A 21,893-nucleotide genomic window follows, 5' to 3' on the forward strand; every position below is an offset into this window, starting at 1 on the left:
ACCTATATGTTTGATATCAATAATAATATTAAGTAGCTTTAAACTACAGAAAAATATCTGTAACTATAAAACTTTCCTTTTTTTTTTTTTTTTTTTTTCTTTTTAGCAATACTAGGGATTGTATCCAGGGACACTCTACCATAAAGCTAAATCTCAAACCCTTTTTATTTTTTATTTTGAACCAGGGTCTCCCCAAATTGTTGAGGCTGGTCTTTAACTTGTGAGTCTCCTACTTTCTTGTAATCTCAAATTCCTGGGATTATAGGCATGCACCACCACACCCAGACAAAAACTTTCATTTTTAAGAAGAAAGTCATCAGTTTTAAAAATCTGAGTTGGAATAGATAGCCAAATCAACTTGAAATAATAATTTCCTATAATTGCAATTCAAGTTTATTTGAATTGCATGTTGTGGACAACAGAATTATGCAGCAAAGGATATTCACAGAAAAAGTGTGAACTATTGATCTTATTAAAGAAGTAATCAAGCATATGCAAAATATAGCATATTTTCATGCTTGAAATAATACACTTAAAAATTACAGCAGTGTTGGTAAGAATTTAGTATGAGAATTTTAGTATAATCCTTGAGAAAAGTTAACTACATAATCTCTCTATCAAGAGCTTTAAAAATACTTATAATCACTGACTTTGTGTCAAAATAACTGAGTATTTGACGTGTAGGCATAAATCTTTAAGCAAAAACCACAAATGTGAATAAACAACCCATAAAAATGCTTTAGTATTAGTGTCACTTACAATAGAGGAAAATGTGGACGCAATCTAATAACTCTCAAATAGGAAATTTAATTCTCCTTTGGTCATAGGAAGGAATTTATTATATAGACATTTTTTGGTATGGAAAAATATTAACAATATAATGTGTTAAGGAAATAAAACCATAAATGAGAGAAGTACATATGTATACTTACTAACATACAAATATACATGTTCAACAGACAAGAAAATAAATGAATAAAAAATGAAGATTAACAAACAATGCTATATTTTTAAGGCATTCTTTTATTGCTAGAGGAATTTAAATAGTTGTTTATACTAAATGTGTTGATGTAGGCCTGTAATCCCAGCTGCTCAGGAGGCAGCCAGCCTGGCCAACTCAGTGAGACCCTGTATCGAAATTTTAAAAAGAGCTGGAGACATAGTTCAGTGGCAGAGGGCCCCCAGGTTCAATCCCTAGTAGTGCAAAAATAAATAAATAAATAGTTGTTTGCTTCTTTTGCATAAACAATAATCATTAGTACAGGCACAGTAAGGGATCAAACCAGAAGTTTAAGATATCACGACTTGCCTATTATAGCTGCAATAAACTGATAAGGTTTTTGAAATAATTGATTTATAATTAGAAGATAAAATAAGCTAGCAGGAAAGCAAAACATATTTGCCTTAACAAAAGGCAAGAACAGCCATTATTTGAAACATAAAATAATACTAGCAATGTTCTACAATGACATACTAAAATACTGGTTCACTTCATGAACAAATGAAAAATAAGGAAAAGGAATTATATTACTCACTTTCTTGCTAGACATATATTTGCCCAAATTGCAAGGGCTTGAATGTTGAATGACAGTTCAGTCCTCATATTTGTTACTTGAGAACTGTAAAAAACAAAATAACTTATTGTTGTCAGAAAACAAATCTGGCTAATTCAAAATAAAATATAATTTGCAGAATAAATGTTTGATCATGCATTGAACAAAACTGGGGTCATATTTTAAAATTATTTTGTCTCCTTTTAAATTGGGGAGAAAAAGTACAATAGAGAGAAATAAACAGTTCTAAGATGTTTTCCAATTGTAATGTTTGGTTAACAACATACATAAATCAGGGTAGAATCAGAATAAGAAATTCTCCTATATTTTTAATTTCATTATACTGAATAGGATATTCCTGATTGGATTGATAAGAAGTTGTTTAAAAGAAGTTTTTAAACTTTCTTTTGTTGGTAATATAGATATGGTTGTCAGTGATTTAGCAACTGAAAACAAAATTAGTTCAAATACTTTTCTGGAGATACGATCACAAAGAAAATAAAAGCCAAGGGTCATTTTCTTCCTTAAAAGAATTCCTGATTTTCTATATCACTTGGTTTGGAAAATGTCCAAGCAAGCTCAGAGAAATGTATTTTTTTTTCCTACAATTAAACTAAATTCTTCCATTAACTAATAAGCATTTCTCAAATGTTTAGTTCTAAAATAGCTATTGCTGTAGCAGTCTTTGATCTCTAAAAAAGAAATGACTCTATACACCATCTCAAGAAACTTTCTTCTCCCTACTGGCAAATTTACTGGAGAAAATGTGATGCCATAATTATGAAAATCACACAATGTGTATTTTACTAATGGAGACTCATCTACTCTGAGAAGCTATCCTAACTCATTTGCAAATACACTTGAAAAATTGATTCCAGCATGGGACCCATTTCTTCAAAAGAAATGGAGACAGTTTCAAAATTAATTCTTAGAGATCTGTTGCTTAAATGTAAGCTCTAAAAGATGGCCACTGCCTAAGGTTAGATTCAATAATTTCCTTATACCGGATTGCAATTCAGAGATATGCATGGGGAAAAAAATTTAATTTGCTTGTCTGGAAAAGGGTAGATGATTAGGTTCCATCATTTTGAAGAATTTTCTCATAACTTAATTATGAGTTGCCTTTCTTAACACTCCTATCCACCTGAAACAAAGACTAGAATTTCTCTCACTCAGACAGTGCTAGGATTATGCCTCCATTCTACATGATGATTTGGTTTGAACAAACAGTGCAGGTGTGAGTGGTCATCACTTTTGTCTAGTTTTTTTTTTGTTGTTGTTGTTGTTGTTCTAGTCATTAAACCTAGCAGGTATGATGTGAATATAAAGGAGGCCTTTGAGTTTCCTAGTAGATAACTTTACATGCAACTAATAAAAGCTTAATGTATGGTCTAGGATTACTCGAGAGTTTTTCGGAGGTTCATGTAGAATTTGCTCAGCTAAAGTGTAACAGCAATCCTGAATGTTAGAACGACCTCTGGAAGGTAGGTAGAAAAGAGCAGGCAACGAGTCTTTCTATATAGAGTGAATTAGAATACAGTGAAAGTTCAGAGCCCCTGAAAAAGCTCTTTTAAAAGAAAACAGAGCTTCTTGCTGCCTTCTCCCCAACAAAAATGAAGAAGGAGCTGCAAAAGTCTGAGTCAGACATAAAAGGAAATATTTAAAATCAGTTGTGAAAACCATTGAGGTTATATTTAAAAAAATTGTGGCAGGGAAAGATTTTCAAGATATGGTATAAGTGAAAAACAAAAGACTAATAAAACAGTATGTATATTATAATCCCCAAACAAAAATATGAAAAAGATTAGAAAAATATAGCAAAAAATGTTAAGACATTAATGACAGCAGTTATGTTGGAATGACAAGTTATTTTAATTTTCGTTTTGCTTACTTGTATTTTCTAATTACAAGAAAATTTATTAAAATTTTATTTATTAAATTACAAAAATACTAATAATTTGCTATGATTATATATCTTGGAGTTGGGGGAAAAAAGCTGGTTAGAAAAAAAAGGATGAATGGAAGGAAGTAAGCTAGTAAATAAACAAGAAAGAAATTCTAAGAACCTATGAATTGCATCATATGTAAAGCTGAGCTAATCTCCCCATGGTTTGTTTCCTTCCTTTTTTTCTAAATGGCCCTGTGAGTTCCAAACTAGAAATTAGTTAGATCACTTTACTGTTCTATAAACTTATTTTATTCTGAAATTTATAAAGCAGTACAATTGGTATGGATATTTTTTAAGTTGGTATGAATATTTTTCAAGTTGTCTTAATCTGTGTAAATTTTAAGCAAATATTAACCCATTTTTCAAAGCACACTTGGATAATGTAGATGAAAATATATTTGCTTAAGCTAGTTCTAATAAGGTTGGATATTAAAAATATGTAAGTCAAAATAGAGTTTAGGATGAGGACAGCCAAAAGGAAGTCAAAAGATAATTTTTAAAATTGAAGCTCTAAAGAATTAAATAAGCATAGTTCCAACCAAAATGACAAGAAAGTAACTGCTCAAATCACACTACACACAATGTTATAAAATGTCTCCAAAAGAAAGGCAAAATAAAAGCCAGAACAAAGGGCAAAATTACTTATAAAGCAACAATACATTAGGCAATTTTGTACCCAATTGAAAGTGGAAACATTTTAGTTTGGGGGCTATAATTACTCTCCCAATATTCTTATTCACTGTTGTATTTATTGCTCACTTTAAGCATTATCTCATTGAGGAAAAGGCTAGATCCCTGGACAGCTTGATATTTATAAACAATTGTTGACTGCAGAGGTGAAAACTTTTTCAGATGTACTTCTTTACAAAGACAAGAACTTAGAAATCCCTAAAAATCATTTTAAAAAACTAATAGCAAATTCAATTACAAATGGTTTTTAATATTTCATACTTACACCAGTATTTCAGACATACTGGATCCTATTTCAGATTTGGCCTAAACATAAAAGACAAAAGTTTATTTGCACATATATTAAACTAAAGCTCTGTTAGGTTATTACATTATAATGATCTTAATTTAAAAGACACATGTTTTAAATAAACAATGCAACCTCTCCATTCAGAGCCTTGTTCAATTTTGAAAGCAGTGAAAACTAAACTTGGATATCTTTTAGGAAAAATAGATAATTGGCTAAAAATCATTTAAACTATTCCAGCAGGAATGATTAACACATTAATGAGTTAGTAGACATATTTATACTTTTGTTATAGACTCTCTTTACACTCTTTTTTCGAAATTTTTTTCCCCCGTTGCTGGTGATTGAACCCAGAGACTCATGCATGCCAGGCAAGCACTCTATCACTGAGTCACATCCCCAGCCCTCTTTTGGGGAATTTTGATTAAAGTTTATTATAACTTGTTCGTTAATAATTTCACAATTATGCGTGAATGACAGAAATTTCAAATACAGAAGAGCTTTCAATCTGTATTTTATGTATTAACCAATATAAGCAAACCAGAATGTAAAGTATCAAACTTTTGAAGTCAAAATAATAATTAGCAATTATCCTTTTATTAATCTATTTTGTTATAAAATGCCTATGTAAGATAAATATAATATCTACAAAAGTATATATAATGTATATTTTAGGGACAAAGACTTTTTTTTTTTTTTTTTAAATCTACAGATTCACCATTTATTTAAGGAACAAAATCTCATCAGTACCATAAAGTATCTTATGAAGTCCTCACAGGTCTCTCCTTTCTTACCCTTTTGAATTTCTTTAGAGCACATTGTTTCCATTTGGTGAACTAATATTTTACAAAGCATTTATAAACAGGTCTTTAAATTTTAAAAAGTAACCACTAACATGAGCACTCTTAATCAAATATGTTACTTTAAAAAGGAAATGCTTAGATGAAAGTAAATTAAAATTTTTGAGGTTCCCTTCCTTCCTTCTTTTCCAAATAGTTTTATTCACAGATTTTTATTCACAATGGCACCCAAGACTGCAGGAGTCTTCAATAATGGGCAATAGGTTCCTTTCATGCATGTCATCCTGAAAAGTATATTTGGGATATACAACAGCATGCTATTAGATGAAGTGATTCTGATTTTTTGCTAACATTCTAAGGGACAAGTTTTTTACATAAATAACTAAAATGGAAATTCTGTCTACTGACATTGATAAACATTGACTACTCGTTCAATCACTGAAGTTTATTGAACACTGAAGTATGATCACTTATTTCTTCACAAAGGCTTGAAATATAAGTTTACCAGGCTGAATGTTCCATATTCTTCCCTGAGAAAATGTGTCAGAAATCCTCGCAGTGTCGTCTGGTCTCCCCAGGTCCAGCGGGCATGATTGAGGTAGGATGAGATGGGAAGGTAGACATAGGGTAGCAAACCAGCAGAGAAGCACAGACTCAACTTCAACAAAAAGCCCAGGGAGAGTTCCTGCATTAAAAAGCACATTGTGTTGTTGAACAATGTTTATTTTAGTCAATTCATCCTGGAACTTCAAGAACACATCAAGGAAAACATCAAATATGTTTGCTCAGAGCTGATCTCTCAATTTATATTAAGTCACCACAGAATACTATGTTAAACCTTCTGATTACTATGGATTACTAGAAAATTGCATCAGCCCAAACTCCTTTACAGGGCAGGTGAAATCTGAGTGAAGCACATAACATTAGCAAAGACTCATAAGTATCGCGTTTATTACATCTTCTACCTTTAAAACCATGTCACGACATGCACATTGCACAGCTGAGATCACCCACTTAGAAGTGATCAAGTGTTATTTGGTTGATTTTGAATATGCGCCAAATATTGAATTGGCGTTATACAAATTTACATCATAATCATTAGGAGTTGACTTCAAGTATATATTTTATTATGATCATACAGGAACAATAAATGCTTCCTACAAGGGCTTTGAACATTTCATGGAAGTGTTTGGCACAAATAAAACTAGCTTTTATATAATCTCCAGACTCACCCAAATGCTTTTTTTCACCCTCAATTTACATTTAGCATAGAATACTAAAGGAATTTTGTTGTTATGTGTAACTTTGTTGTCTCATATACCTTATTTGGGGGAATATATTTCTTATCTATACATTTCAATAATAAAGGACAATATCAACAAAGTTTTATAAAGATGAAGTCCCAAAGAATAAATTTGAGTAGACCAGAAAGATTAAAAACATTGGTTGCTTTAATAACTGGGGAAGGGGGTCTCTTACAAACATCATAACTGGAAATTGCCAACTTTTCCTTTCTAAAAATGAGAAATTCATCACTGAAAATGAATGTAAGGAAGAAGGTTCATATTTACCAGAAACAGAAAAGGGAGTTGGCTTGTATTAGCATTTTCAAATAAACATTCTTAATTGAAAATGAAGTGTTTTTATTATAGTACTGATTTCATTTGAGATTTCTATAGCAGTAATGAGATGCATAAAAAGAACACAGAAATATCTAATCAAACAACATGGCTTTGCTTTTCTATTCTTAAAAGTGGTTTAAGGAAAGTAAATGTTTATGTTTTGGCACTTTCCGTATATTATAAAGTTGAATTTAGAATGGTAAGATGTAGCGGTTGCAGAATTTTCCTTTTGCATAAGGAATAAATAGGAGACAATTACATAAGAGCTATTATAGTCTGGGGAGCAATTCTTAGTCTTAGTTGCACAATGAAATCACCTGGGAAGTGTCTGGACCTCACCTCAGATCAAATAGAACAAAATAATTTGGATCAGGATTCAACATAAATATACATATATACCTATATACACATATATAAAAACATGCATATACACACATATGTATTTACATTGCTGTATGTGTGTGTGGATGTGCATACACACATATACACACATGCATTTTTTTAAAGCTTCATAGATAAATAAGCAGTCAAGGTTGACAACAACTGACTTAGGTCTTGTTCTGCTTCAAATCACCTCAGAGTGAGATCCAACAACCCCTGCACTTCATTGTAGACCTTATTTTTTCTAGACTCTGTTATTTAAAGAATGGAAATGAGCCAGGTGCGGTGGCACCCACCTGTAATCCCAACTACTTGGGAGGCTGAGGCAGATGGATAGCGTGTTCAAGGCCATCCTGGGCAATTTAGCAAGACCCTGTCTAAAGACAAAATAAAAAGGGCTGGGGATACAGCTCAGAGGTAGAGTACCCCTGGGCTCAATCCCCAGTACCATAAATGAATGAATGAATGAATGAATGAGAAGAGGTATGTTAGAGTCAAGGTTCTCCAAATTTCATCATTCATCAGTAGCTCACCTCATTATAAGGTCAGGCTCTTAGTCCAGTTTCCTAAATTGTCAACTCTGAGTCCTGCATGTTTTACACAAAGTACATGGCTCTCCTTTCAATCAACTGTAGATCCTTTCAGGAGAATGCACCTCTCCTGAGTCTGCTTAGGTCAAGACACCTCTGGCTAAGATGACTGAAATCAGAGTGGGCTATGCGTAGAGTGGGCTATGTTGTCTGTAGACCCCCATCTATGCATCCATTAATTCCTGAGAAAAATGTTTGGGCTCCCTCAGTTTTATATTCCATAGAAATTTGTCTGAGTTATACTTTTTAATGTTATATCTGCATTTTTTAAAAAAATCACCATATGTATTATAAAAGATCACATGAAGAACTTTCTGTATATTCTATAAAATTTGGACACTGCCTGTTAGGCTGTTTAATAGCCCCCATGTGACTTAAATGACTGACTTCATAGAATTCAATTCCAAGAAAAGTTGTTCTTTCCTGTCAATTGTTATGTTTCCCTTTTATTTACTTTTTAATCACATAAAAAGAATTTTAAAATCTCCATGTTAACTTTTTGCTTTGTTGCCACAATGCTAAGAAACAAAATGCATTTGAGCACAGAAAATACAATTATCTAAAGCTTTGGTATAATTATTTCCCTATTACTATATAATAATTTTATTACATGTCTTATGTATTTTCTATTATAATTCTGATTATAACTGGCATAATGAACAAATAATAAAATGACACATGTAGCTAAGTTTGTTCATAAACAAACAAAAATAAATAAAGTAAAATGACCCTAGCACTGGCTTTGCATATAGACTAAGAGAAAATCCAACAGATAAAGGGCATTTATTCTTTCAAGTGTTCATGTGTAACTCAACTCCCTGCCTTTTCCTTACCTAAATCTCTCATTGCCTAACAAAGTAATTTCCTATACTGCTATTTACTGCCATTATAGTTAACAAAAATTTTTCTTTCAGAGAAAGATGAAAATAAATCATTTTTTTTAAATTCTAGAGAAATATCCTGAGAAAACAGAACTGTTATTTATCCAAGATTTTAATAAGTTCACACTACAGGGAGATTGTCTGTTGAGAGCTAAATATCCACACTTAGAGCAAGGATATCGCATAGAGCAGACACTCAAAATATAGTTAAATATGAATGAATGTATTACTAATATACTATCCTGTGACTTAGAATGTATAACAAAACTATTAGGGAAATTCAATATTATTGCTTTAAAGTCCTTTTAACCTATTTTCAGGTGGTTTTCAGAATCATGAAGAAAATTATGAAACAGGCCAGATGCCACTGCAATCAATATTGCATTATTTTTGTAAATCCTTTTTTTTTTAAGTCAATATTGTTAGGGCTTAAGGTTATTTATGCTTTACATAAAATTCAAGAAAAATTAAAGCCCCAAGTTTTCTGATAAAACAAATGTTATATAAAATCTAACAAAATATTATTAATTTTTATTTTTATAAATTTCAAAAACCTACCTTCTCTTTTAAAAGTCGAAAGAGAATCCAAGGTATTATGCATACAACATAGAGAACTATTGTGTGCTGATTACATAAGCTAAGGCCACAGCAGAAAGCACCGATTTTAGCTATCTGAAAATAAATAGAAAAAAAAAAAAAGAAAGAAAGAAAAGAAACAAAGACATCTAAGTTAAAAATTCACCTAAAACTCTTCAATAAGCATAATGGTAAAAAGCCACTCAACACTAAACCAAGCAATAGTACCATAGGCCAGGTTGACATCAATCTCTTACATGTAAGCAATTATATTTTAATAGTCACTAATATCATTTCTTTTTGTTAATGTTTTTCATTCACATCAAAGAACTGTAGCTTGATTTTAAATGACTATCTTCAAACTGACTCTTAGAGGCTCCTGTATGACAACTAGTAAGTCTTAATAGAGTACTGTGTGATTCTTAACTTGAGTAAAATCTATAACTGGAGTTTAATAATTCTGTTTTACTTTTTCTCCTCCTAAATAAATAAAATGTTGCATCTTTTATTTAGAAACCTGGTTATATCTGGGTGGTATTTTTACTTTTTTTGAACATGTATTCATTTAGTCATTCCATAATTGATAAAGAATTCTCTTCTTTTAAATTTTTATTCATTTTTTGTGATGCTGGTGATTGAACCCAGGGCCTTGTGCATACTAGGAAAGCATTCTACCAACTACGCTGTATCTCTAGCCCACAAGGATTTTCTTGACCAAACTTCTAGGCAGGCTCCTCTGAACTCTCTTCCCAAATAGGCCCTGGCTTTTGGGATACTGTGTCCATCTCTGCATTGACCAGTTTTATTAAAAATACTGCTAAGTCAGTTTAGCCAGAAACCTCCACCTTTGATATTTGATTACAGATCCAATTTCTCATCTTTCACCCTCCCCCAGGCAATGTCCAATCACTCTGCCTGCCTTCAGCAAGAATCCCATTAGGTCAATTTAGTCGGAATCCTCCTTTACCCCTGATGTTTCCTCTCTCAGTAATTTTACATCCATTGACCCCCCAGTCTGCTCCTTAGATACAAATTCTCACTATTCCTTGTTATTTGGAATTGAGCCTAATCTCTCACACCTATTATTAAACCCTATTGCAGGGTTCCCTACCCCTGAACCTGAATAAAAGCTGTTTATGCTTCTTTAACAAGTATAGTGAATACTTCTTCTTTAACATAATTAGAAAAGGAAAGTAAAATAAAGCAAAATCTCTAACAGCATCACAGATTTACTTATGGAACCACAGGTAAATCATGAAGTCTTTTTGTTTCTATATCCTTTCACAACACAACACTGCTTATACTAAGATGATGTGGTATTTTCTGCAATGTGCAGATAGTAAGCTTTTGAAGGCAGGGTTCTTTCACACTTGGAATGATTTTGATCATAATATCTGCCTTCTTCTGAACTACTCTGCTTTTACACTTGACATTCTTATTTAAAAAATTAAAAGTTTGATCATTTTCACAATAAGAGAGTAAATCAATGTACCATAATGGTATCTAATCTAAGGTCAATCCAGAGCTTGGCACTTTATGGTAACACACACAAGCAAGTATTGGTGAATGAACCAACAAGCTTGCTTTTCTCATAGCACTCACAGGGGATTTCATGACCCCTTCATTCTCCAAACCACTTCTGAAGTCTGTGGGGAAAAAGTCCCATGTTTCATGGGCTATCATAGTTCCATTCACAATAAAAGGACTGAGAACATTTTCTCTTTCAACATGCCTAGATTACCTTGACAGTAACCATAATAGATAAACAGCATCTAAACCAAAGTTAAAAAGAGATGCAGCCATCTGTCTAAAAATTAAAACAAACAAAAAAAAAAAGATTTCACTTTGATCCAAATAGGTTACCTTTGATCTCTCCTTTGCAGTTGCTGCCTCCTCAAAATGTACAGTAAGAGCCATAAGCAGCCCCACAAACAGATTGTTTAAGCTGAAAACCTCTGCTGTGATGGACCACTGCCATGTTAGACGAGAAAATGAAAACACCCCCGCAGCAAGGATTCCTCCAGCATATGAGCCAGAAAGCCTGCAAATACAGATAACATGAAATCTTCTTTCCCAACAAAAAGGACTGACTTTATTTTCCTTTTCATAAACTGTCCCAGCAGAAATTATGACAGTCATCCAGCACTCTCTCAACACATTATATGGTTAATTCATTACTTCATGTAATAATTTCTTTCAACAGATTTTAATTAGGAAGCCCACATGTTCACCTACTAACAAACAAATGAACAAACTTATGGATAGAATGAGATTTCATTCTCAGACACACACTCTAGGACGCAAAGAGAGTTCAGAAAACCTGAAGAAATAGTAGCGAGGGCGGAATCTGTGTCATTTTCTTGCTTTATCCACAAAGGAGGAGAGCCCGGTTAAGACTGAGACATGATTAAGTGTAAGTTAATGAAATAGCAAAACGCATATTCAGGAACACTCATTCTCACTCACTTCTTGTGGGATGTTTGAATCTAGGTACCTTCCATCTTTACGTTGGCATTGTTGTAGTCAAAGTATCTGACGATGTTACAATCTTACACAGCTAAGTTCTTAGTCTTTAATGTTTTAATTTTCTTTAGACAAGTTGAAGTTTGAAATTATACATTCTATATAATTTTAACTATATATAACTTTAACTATATATGTGTGTGTACACACACATGTGCACACACACGTATATTAAGAAAATAGAAATGAGAATTTTAATAATGGCAGAAGAATCAAATGCTACACTTGAAAACAAATGTCTCATCCTCAAATGCCAGAAGAGTCATGCATTTCAAATCCATCAGGAATGTGGATCCTGATCCAGAGATCTCATGAGACTGGTAAATGTGCTGAACATCCTAGAGAAACAACTTCCTATCTTGACGTAAATTTAAAACTATAAAAAGTCTTCCTCTCTTCCTTTCCCCCTCTTATGTGTCTTCTTCTATGTGGTTCTAGGGATTGAACCCAGGGGCTCTCTATCACTGAGCTACATCCTCAGTCCTTTTTAATTTCTATTTTCAGAAAGGGTATTGATAAGTTGCTGAGGCTGACCTTAAACTTGTGATCCTTCTGTCTCAGCCTCCCAAGCTGCTGGGATCATAGATATGTGGCAACAAGCAAGACACTAAATTTCTATTTCTTAATGGTGTTAAGAAATTCAGCAAGTATTACTGTCTAGTAATTATGACATTTTCTGTCTTCAGTCACTAATTTTCAACTATATTTTTTGGATAAAAATCATTAAGTAATTCTCTGGGTTTTACCTATTATAGAAAAAGAAGTCAAGTAAAATTTCCAATATCAACAGAAGATAGGAATAGAGCTCAGTAGCAGAGCATATGCACAGTATGCGAGAGACACTGGGTTCAATCCCCAGCACACACCCACACACACACCCACACATACACACACACCCATGCACAAAATTATTATCATCAAGCCTGTTTTTCCTTTGAATTTCTATTTGCAATTTATTTCTGTTCTTTCACCTACAAAATTCATCAGTTTCCTATTTCCTTCAGAGTTTTCCACTCTCCCAGTGATTCTGATTAAATACACTAAAGTCACTTCTTCATTCTAAATTATTTTCCTATCTATCCCTTTGTATTCCCAATACCTTAGACCCAACTATTTTAATAGTTTCCTAACTTGTTCTCTATTCCAACCTATTCTGCAATGTGGCATTATATTAAATTTCCTAAAACATACTGTCGCTGATTACCTAGCCTCAAAACTTAAGGTCACTTCATTGTCTGTAGGATAAATTCTAAATTAGTCAGCTGGAAATCCAGGCTTCCAATAAAGTGAACCCCATCTATCTGCTAATTACTAACATTATCTCTGCTAACTAGTAAAGTGTATCAAAACTCCTTAATATGACAAGCTTATTCCTTAGCACCACACCTTTGCTCACACTGAACCCCAGAACAGATGCTCCTATTTATTCAAAGCTTACATCTCTCAAATTTCTCTTCATTTCCGGGTTTCTATCCCATCTCTGAACATCAATAGCATTTGATTGTCTGTATCACTTATTTTGACCTTGTTTTTAAAATGTGAATTGAAGTTGAACTTTATTTATATTGGAAGCACCCAGTCTCATGCACAAAAAGGAAGAAAATGTTAGAATTTTCTAACGTTTTAAAAGGATTTAAAAATGCATTTCTAACATTTTTAAGGGAACTTCTCAGTTTCATGTGTCAATTTTATTTTGGAAAGTTAAGATAAGATACAGGATTCCTTCCTAGATTCCTCTCTTTATGTAAACATAAATTAGCATCCTTGGAGAAATGACTGATTCCAGGGTAGGGGGTGATTCAAATACAAAATAAGTCTGAAAAACCTTGTCAAAATACAAGTTTTAAAAAAATCAACAAATTCCTGTTTTTCAAATGAACAAGCTGAAGAGCCAGGCAATCTTCCCAAGGTACTATGGCAAGTAAGTGGCAGAACTAGGGTTTTAACTGTTAGTATAGCCACCTGGTGCCACTACAGTGTGGGTTAAAAGATGGGCTTTAATTTTAATGTCAAATTATTTATTTCATCTTAATGATATATTATACTCTTAACTGATTAAATATGGGCCTCCTGGAGTCTAGAGTAGACTAAAATGAAGTTTTATTAATTATTAGAACTGTGTTTATTTCCATGTTTTATCAAAACAATACATTATAAGCTTGAATTGTATTCCAAACTCCCTGGAGTCAGGTTTTTGTTTGGTTTGTTTGTTTTGCGTAGGGAATTGAGCTCAAGATCACTTAACCACTGAGCCACATCACCAGCCTTTTTTATATTTAGGGTCTCACTAAGTTGCTGAGACTGGCTTTGAACTCCCAATCCTCCTGCCTCAGCCTCCTGAGCTGCTGGGATTACAGGCATATGCTACTGTACCTTGCTGGAATCAGGTTTTAAAATTACTTTTTTTGAAAGGACAATTTGTCAAAGTTTAAAACCATCAAAAGATTAATTAAAAAGAACCGAGAGGAGAGTCCTGATATAATTGAATCCTCAGAAAACTCAAAACTCATGAATCCATAATTTTTAATGTTATTACACTCAGAAAGTCATCCCAAAGCATTTGAACTGTTGATATTATTATTAATCATGAACCATGTTAACTGCCTTTTCAAATATTCCATAAGATTTTACAAATTGAACCTAAAATTATCAACTTCAGTGATAAACTTACCCAGTCACCTTAAGACTTAAATGTAGTTAGGTACATAAGCATTTTATTGAAAACTAATCCCACATCAGCAAAGTATATAATCTGAATTTTCCCTTCTCCTCTCCCAAGATCAGGATGGTTTTGCAATAAATAATCCATAGTTTCTTTCACCTGATTTTCCTTAGTATCAGAGAAATAATTTGTGAGGTTGCTGAGAAGAGAAGGTAACTGATTATAAAAAAAAAAAAAAAAAAAAAAAAGGAATGGAAATCAGACCTATAATCTCAACCTTTTTAGCATCAAATGAATTTGCTTGGAATTCAAACTAAGCCTATAGGAATTTGGGTTGTAGTTCCAATTTAAGTTAAAGAAAAGCAGGTAGTGAATCTTTTAATTCGTTTCTCAATAGCAGTACACTAAGCGCTAATTTCTCTATACTTAATGGGCACCTGTTACTCAGGCTTTTTAATTCAAGCTATCCTAGTGGGTGTGAAGTGGTATCTCACTGAGGTTGTGATTTGCATTTCCCTAATGGCTAAGGATGCTGAGCATGTTTTTCTGTGTTTACTGGTCAGTTGTATATCCTCCTTGGAGAAATGTCAATTCAGATACTTTGCCCAATTCTTAAATTGGATTATTTGTCTTTTTAAAACTGAACCATAGGGTTCTTCCCAACTTCTCTTTAATACATTTCTTTTCTGCTAAACACAGTTATCCAGTTAACCAAAAACTGAAACACAATGCTTTCCCTCCTTATTATAATTTCTATTATTTTTTTCAAGGGGAACTGTGTGAGTAAATTATGAAAATAAATGCTGAAATTCTCTTAGCCTTGTAGAAAACAGAAGAGACAGAGTATGCCTCCAAGAGCAGAAAGGTAGAATATGAAACATTTTGGATGTTCCATCATCCAAAATAATACATTAAATCATAAATAGTACTTTTCACAAATAATCTAAGTGGCCTAAGTCTTATAAACTCCTTTTATTTCAATACTATTTTATAGGCCAAACTCTTTAAATGCATGTACTTTTAACATGTTGCCTTTAAACACTGGCTTTACAATAAGATTCAGAATCAACATTTACTGACTGTAAATTTGTGACATATATGAATTAGTGGATCAAGAAAAGTAGAGGTAATTGGAAACATCTGTTGTGGAAAAACTCTACAAGTCCAGGAGAGATACACAAAATGTTTGATAGGTAGCAATAAATGCTCAGCTGAGGTTGGAGACTACAGAGACTGGGTACAGACGGCAGCATCATCAGTCCTCATGGCTGCACAGAGCCATGCCTGGGAAGGTGGATAGAGCCAGCCTTAAGGAGGAAGGGCAGAAAGATAAGAAGGAAAGAGAGTTCAAGCAATGAACCATGTGCCCCAGACTGGATAGGAAAGGAAGTAAAGCCAGTAAGGAGCTGAGGAGAAGACAAGGATGAGCAAGGGGTTGTAGGTCTCAAACTGGAGAGTGAGGCATCAAGGTAATGAGTAAATAGAAAGCTAAAGTCATGCCAGGGAAGTGAGAAGTAGCATGGGAAAGAGGACATCAAATTGTTCAAGGATGGAACAAGACACAGTTAAGTAAAACTGAACTCTATTGTTGAAAGCAGTCCATGATGAAAAACAGCCTAACAAAGCTGTTCTCAAATTTGTAAGACTTTCATTAAAATTAAGTAATCTGTCCTAAGAGCCAAGTGGTGGTGGTTACATCATGCAATAAGAAGTCTTCAGGTAGGGTGCAATGGAGAATACAGGTGTGCAGCCTATGCCCTGATTTCACATGCATGCTGACAAGGAGATGGGATCCCTCATACCAGCACCCAGCAAGCTGAGTCTTTTGCTTTTTGCTGACAAGTCAGTAAGGATGATGGCTTTCTGAAGCCTGGAGGCCTTCAAGTCCTTCACTGATTCTATAGGTAGCAGTCTCATTATATTGGTTGTTCAAGTCCCTGAGCACTTTTTGAGCACACTGCTCACCTTACTAAGATAAAGATAAATGGCTAAAAAGCAAGCTGACATCAGGGATGATTTCATGCAGTTTCAGGGTGGGGCTAAGTTCAGTATCAGCCTCAGCTCTGCAGTGTCTATCCCCTTTCTCACTCTAGCACACTACTGCAACTCCTGCCTGGGGACCCCAACACTAATAGGCTGTCTGGAGCTTTCCATTGGGTTGTACACTGTTGATGATCACTCTCCCAGATTTACTCTACTGGTTTTATGTTTGGGACCCACGACACCCCAGTTTTCCTTCCAATGGCTCTGCGTCTTCCTTCTGTGTCTTCGCTGAATGTCTCCTTTTTTCCCAATAAATCCTTGAAAGCTGGGCTCTTTCCAGCTCTTTCAAAAAGATTTCATTCTCAGGTAATCTGCTCTTCTCACTTCACATACTCTGGCTGGCTTTATCTACTATCTTGATTTCAACTGAAAACACCAAATCTGTCCCTAACACTACTTGCTCTCTTAAGTTTCAGATTTATGTAACTTCAATTGCTATATACCCCATTCCAATGCCACTCCAACTCTTTATGTCCCACAGAACATCACAGTTAATGGGCACCAAATTAACCTCTCATCCTCTTTGCTCAAAATGATCCTGCTCCTATATACTCTATCTTCATGATTTTCATTATCTACCTTAGTTATTCAAGTGAAGAGACCTAGTGTCAACATCAAGGCTTCCTCTCCCTACTTCATAATGCTGCCAATTTTACATCACAATTATTTTTAAATGAATCAACTTTTTTCCAATCACATGGCCACTGCCCTAATCCAGTTATTATTATCTCCTGGAACTCAAACCAACCCAATAGTATGGAAAGCCATCTGCTTTCATGGTCTGTGCCCACTGTTGCTATCAGAGTGAAGGATCTCAAACATACCTGACCTAGCACATCCCTGCGTCTAACTCTTTAATGATTCCCCTTGAATCATGATAGAAACACATTACCACATTCAAGACTTTTCATGATCTGGTTTCAGCTCACACAAAGCTTCATTTCTTAACATAACCTCTCTCAAACTTCAGGTTTCAGCAACACCATAAGACATGTAAATCACTGTATTTACAAGCTTGGTTCTCCACCTCTGGGTTTCCTTGCAAACAAGATTCTGTATATCTGGAGCACTATTTTGCCTTCACTTGGCTAACTTCCACTTTTATTTACAACTCAGTGTAAGTATCACCTTTTCAAAGTTTTCACTAAAGAACTTTCACTAAGATTTCTCCAGGTTTTCACTAAATTGAAGGTTTTTATTTTTTTGTTTATTTATTTATTTATTTTTTCGTGGTGGTGGGTCTGAGGAATCAAACCCAGGCTCTGCACACACTACACAAGCACTCTACTGCTAAACCACATTCCCAGTGCAGGCATCTGAATTTTTAACTGTAACTGAATCAAAACAAAATAAGGAAACCAGATTTGAAGAACTTAAAATCACCTACACAATGTGTTACAAAGTCAAAGGAATTATTTTTAGATTATTAAGACCGTTGGATAATCATGTTAACATATTAGTGCATCTTGCATGTGTATGAGTGTGTGTGGGTGTGTGTATGAGTGTTTATGCATTCCTAATTAATATTTTGAAAATTAAAGGTTTTCCAATTACATATCTTTCAAAATTTCAGACACACTTTATCTTAAGCTTTTAATGGGCTTCAAGTAGCAATGGTTTCTAATTACCTCACCTAAGTCCAACCATTTTCATATCATACTTATGTCATTATTTTCAAGGAAGTCTCTCTTTTTTTAAGTGCAAAAAGACAAAAGATGTCTTGGTATTTGAGTACACTTTGCATCTTTTAAGAATCATGTCCTATATTATTGTTGTGCTTTACAATTAGAAAAATAGCATCTTGGCAACTAATGAAATTAAGGGAAAAAAATCAAGGAGGTAAAAATAAATAAAAGAAATGTCAAATCTGACATATTTATTGAAATATGAGTTTTAAATGAAATTATTGATTTGAGCCCACAAAATAAGCTATAGTGTATCATCCATAAAGTTTTATATGCAGATGAACTATAAACATGAATGCTCCACAAAATATGGCAAAACTGTCACTTATGTAAAGACTGCCTGAATTTTTAAAAAATGATGACATAATCGAAAACACTACGTTTTCACTTGTCAATTAAGGAACCCTACTTCAATTTTCATTTTTTTTCTCTTGAATTAAGGAAATATGCTTAATTATTTTTAAAGCAAGTTAAGAGTTAGCAATGTGCTAAAGTAGAATCTTAAAATCAGCTCAATAAAAGATATATTTTTCTACTGAAATTAATTACTTTAATCAAGCCAATAGTAAACTAGAGAAAAAGAACAGGAATTCAAATGAGGTTATGAATAAAGTAAGACTCTTTTCACCAGAACTCACCAAAGGAAATAGTCTATTTCCATTGTAACTTAAGAACATTTTATGATGAGTTGGCCATAGTATGAGAAAAAACGTTTCCCATTCTCAATCCAATTCTCATACAGCAAGATCAAGGGAGATACTATTTCAAATGAAGTACAGAATTGTAAAATCTAGGCTGACTTACAGAAAAATAACATCTTTTTTATTTTTTATTTTAGTTTTTGCAATACTGGGGAATTGAACTCAGGGACTTGCACATGCTAGGCAACTGCTCTACTACTGAGCTACATTCCTAGCCCTTTTTATTTTTTATTTTAAGACAGGGTATCACTAGGTTTCCAAAGCTGCCCTTGAATTTATGATCTTCCTGCCTCAACCTCTTAGGAAGCTGGGATTATAGGCTAGTGTCACCACACCTAACCCCAAAAATAAAATCTCATGAGGACATAAGAAGTAAAAATCACACACTTTAAACATCATGGCTATGCTAATTTTAATAACATAACCACTGCATCATAGAGGATAGTCATGGCCAGGCTCCGTGGCAGACACTTGTAATCTCAGCAGCTGGGGAGGCTGAGGCAGGAGGATCGAGAGTTCAAAGCCAGCTTCAGCAAATGCAAGGCGCTGAGCAACTCAGTGAGACCTATCTCTAAATAAAATGCAAAATAGGGCTAGGGACATGGCTTAGTGGTCAAGTGCTCCTGAGTTCAATCCCCAGTACTCCCCCGCAAAAAGACAGTCGCATATCAATGTCAATATCAATAATCACAATCAAGTTTTTATGCTATTAGAGAGATATACTTATTTCTAAGGTTTCACACTAATAGAGAAAAGGTGATTCAGAATAGCAAATCCAAGTAATTGAAGTATTTTTTAATATAAACATATTTAATACTTTACACATAAACTATTATGCAGTATATTTGCAATAAATAAATCTTGCTTTTTATTTGGTTTAACACTTAAGTTATGTAGTTTAGATTCTAGTAGTGAATGTTGTTTATGCACAATGAAGAAGGACATACCAAGAATATGACAGATAGTATGGGAAAGGTGTCAAGGTTTAAACTTCACCCAGATAATGCAAATGATAGAGGTTCCCCACTGAAATGGGAAGGTGTGATGCTATTAAAAGCAGCTAACAGGATGAGTATCAGAATTCTTTGATTAAAACATAAGTGCCTTCTTTTTGGTCCACAAAATCCATGAGACCCAGGAAGCTTCTTAAGAAAAGTAGTGATTGTGTAGTAGTTTCCTCACTGATGGAATAGTATCCATCTGTTGACATAATGGATAAATCAGGAGGTTACAATTTACACCACTGACACTAGTTTGCTATTGATGATAAGGTATATTTTTCTTTCTACTACACTGTATTTGATTTTCATGTGTAGTCACAAGTTTGTCTAACCCTAAATCAAAAGGCAAATAACAGAAACCTGAAATTTCCAAATACACACATGATATACCTCATAAATTTAATGAACGTATTTGTCTTCAGTGTTACTTGTATGCAAAGAACCCAACATGGAGTGTGCGCTACCCTCTTCTATAGTGAGAACTCTCTGAAGTAAGTGGAATGGGAGTAGGCAGGCCACAATTGTGCAGTATGTGGACATTAATGGTAAAGAAATTACTACTAGTGTCAATTTATTCTGACAACTAAAATGGTGCAAAGGATTACAGGAAAGAAGTACAGTAAAGCAGGATCCAACCAACAGCAAATCTATCATCCTTACCCTTCTGAGCTCTTATCTTTCTGGGTCTTGTTCATAAAAATGATACGAAATGTTCCCTTCTGGTTCATTCACATAATCAGTGCAATATATTTATCTTTTTAGTCTACCTTGAGAATGATGATACTAGGGAGCTAAGCTAAGAAAATACAAGCACTGCTAAGCCTCTTTCTTTTGGTGGCAGTTCACTCAACGTTCTTTGAGCACTGGGCATCTAATGTATGTCATGTCAAGTGCTCTGTGGGAGTTATAGTCAGTGGCTAGGTAGCATTAGAATGTAAACATTTTCAAGTTTAGACCTAATGAACATAAATTAATCATTGAAGATGTGGTATATTAAAGGTGTATCTCTCAAGTTACCACTACTGGGCCTAAAATGTTTTTAAACATTTCCATAAATGTTAAAAAAACTTGCAGATAAATCACATTTTGTAAAAATTTTCTGTAACTCCAGAAAAAAATCTTACATTAATTCTCTTTGATGAGACTCAATCAAAAGGTAAACTTTTTCACCTATATTTTCAGCTACATAAATATTAACCACCAGTACCGTACAAGACAAAGTATTACTCCTGACTTTAAATCACTATATAAAATTGGGGAAAAAATGAAAAAGTCTTCAAAAAAATGCAACTGAAATGGAAGAAATAAATTATGAAGAGTTTCCATAAATAAGATGTAATCAGACAATTTCCATTACAATTATGATTTCTGCATTAACTAATAAATGGCAAAGGTTTAAAATAATTCATTTTATTATACCCCATCAAATTATACCCAAATTATCTAAAAGAAAATACTGAACTAGTCTTTATAGGCATCACTATTATTTACATTTTACTAAATTCTCCTGGTATGCCAAATAATGTCAAAAATGGAAGGCAACACCTTCTTGAGATACATCACAGTTTAAAATAACCCTCAAATTACAGATTTTTAGAACATTTTATTTGAAATCTGTAAAAATACACAAGACCTCAAGATTAGCTTGTTAATCTTGATAGTGTACTTTGCATTCAGTAGCAAAACTGCAACTGGTAAAAGCATATTTCAGTATATTATTCTCAAAGGCACTGGTCAATACATCTTTCATACTCTGTCCTTTTTAACTGAAAACTTAGAAAATGTTGCATAATTTTCATAATGTTAAGATACTAAAAGTATCTTAAAACTAAAAAGTATCTTAAAAGTAAACTTAGAACATCCAAATAACTAAACCCAACAGAATGAGAGTATTAAACTACTTTTATCAGCAACACCAACCAACTTAACAATAGAGAATTAATATTAAGTA

General features: G+C 33.6%; 1 protein-coding gene across 8 annotated transcripts in view; it reads right to left on the reverse strand.

Moving 5' to 3' along the window:
• The window catches only part of TMEM260 (transmembrane protein 260), a 71,905-nt gene that overhangs the window by 38,509 nt on the left and 11,503 nt on the right, over positions 1-21,893 (reverse strand). For all 8 annotated transcript variants that reach the window (XR_013762185.1, XR_013762186.1, XM_079129307.1 and 5 more), the window contains exons 4-8: positions 11,191-11,368; positions 9,310-9,423; positions 5,783-5,962; positions 4,457-4,497; positions 1,536-1,619 (exon numbers count right to left, since the gene is read on the reverse strand). Coding sequence is in view for 6 of the 8 variants with exons in the window: in XM_079129307.1 (XP_078985433.1) it covers positions 1,536-1,619; positions 4,457-4,497; positions 5,783-5,962; positions 9,310-9,423; positions 11,191-11,368 (597 nt within the window). In the remaining 2 variants the exon portion in view is untranslated. The remainder of the gene's footprint in view (positions 1-1,535; positions 1,620-4,456; positions 4,498-5,782; positions 5,963-9,309; positions 9,424-11,190; positions 11,369-21,893) is intronic.

Source organism: Sciurus vulgaris (genome assembly GCF_902686455.1).
Source record: "Sciurus vulgaris genome assembly, chromosome: 2".
NCBI classification, from domain to species: Eukaryota; Metazoa; Chordata; class Mammalia; order Rodentia; family Sciuridae; genus Sciurus; species Sciurus vulgaris.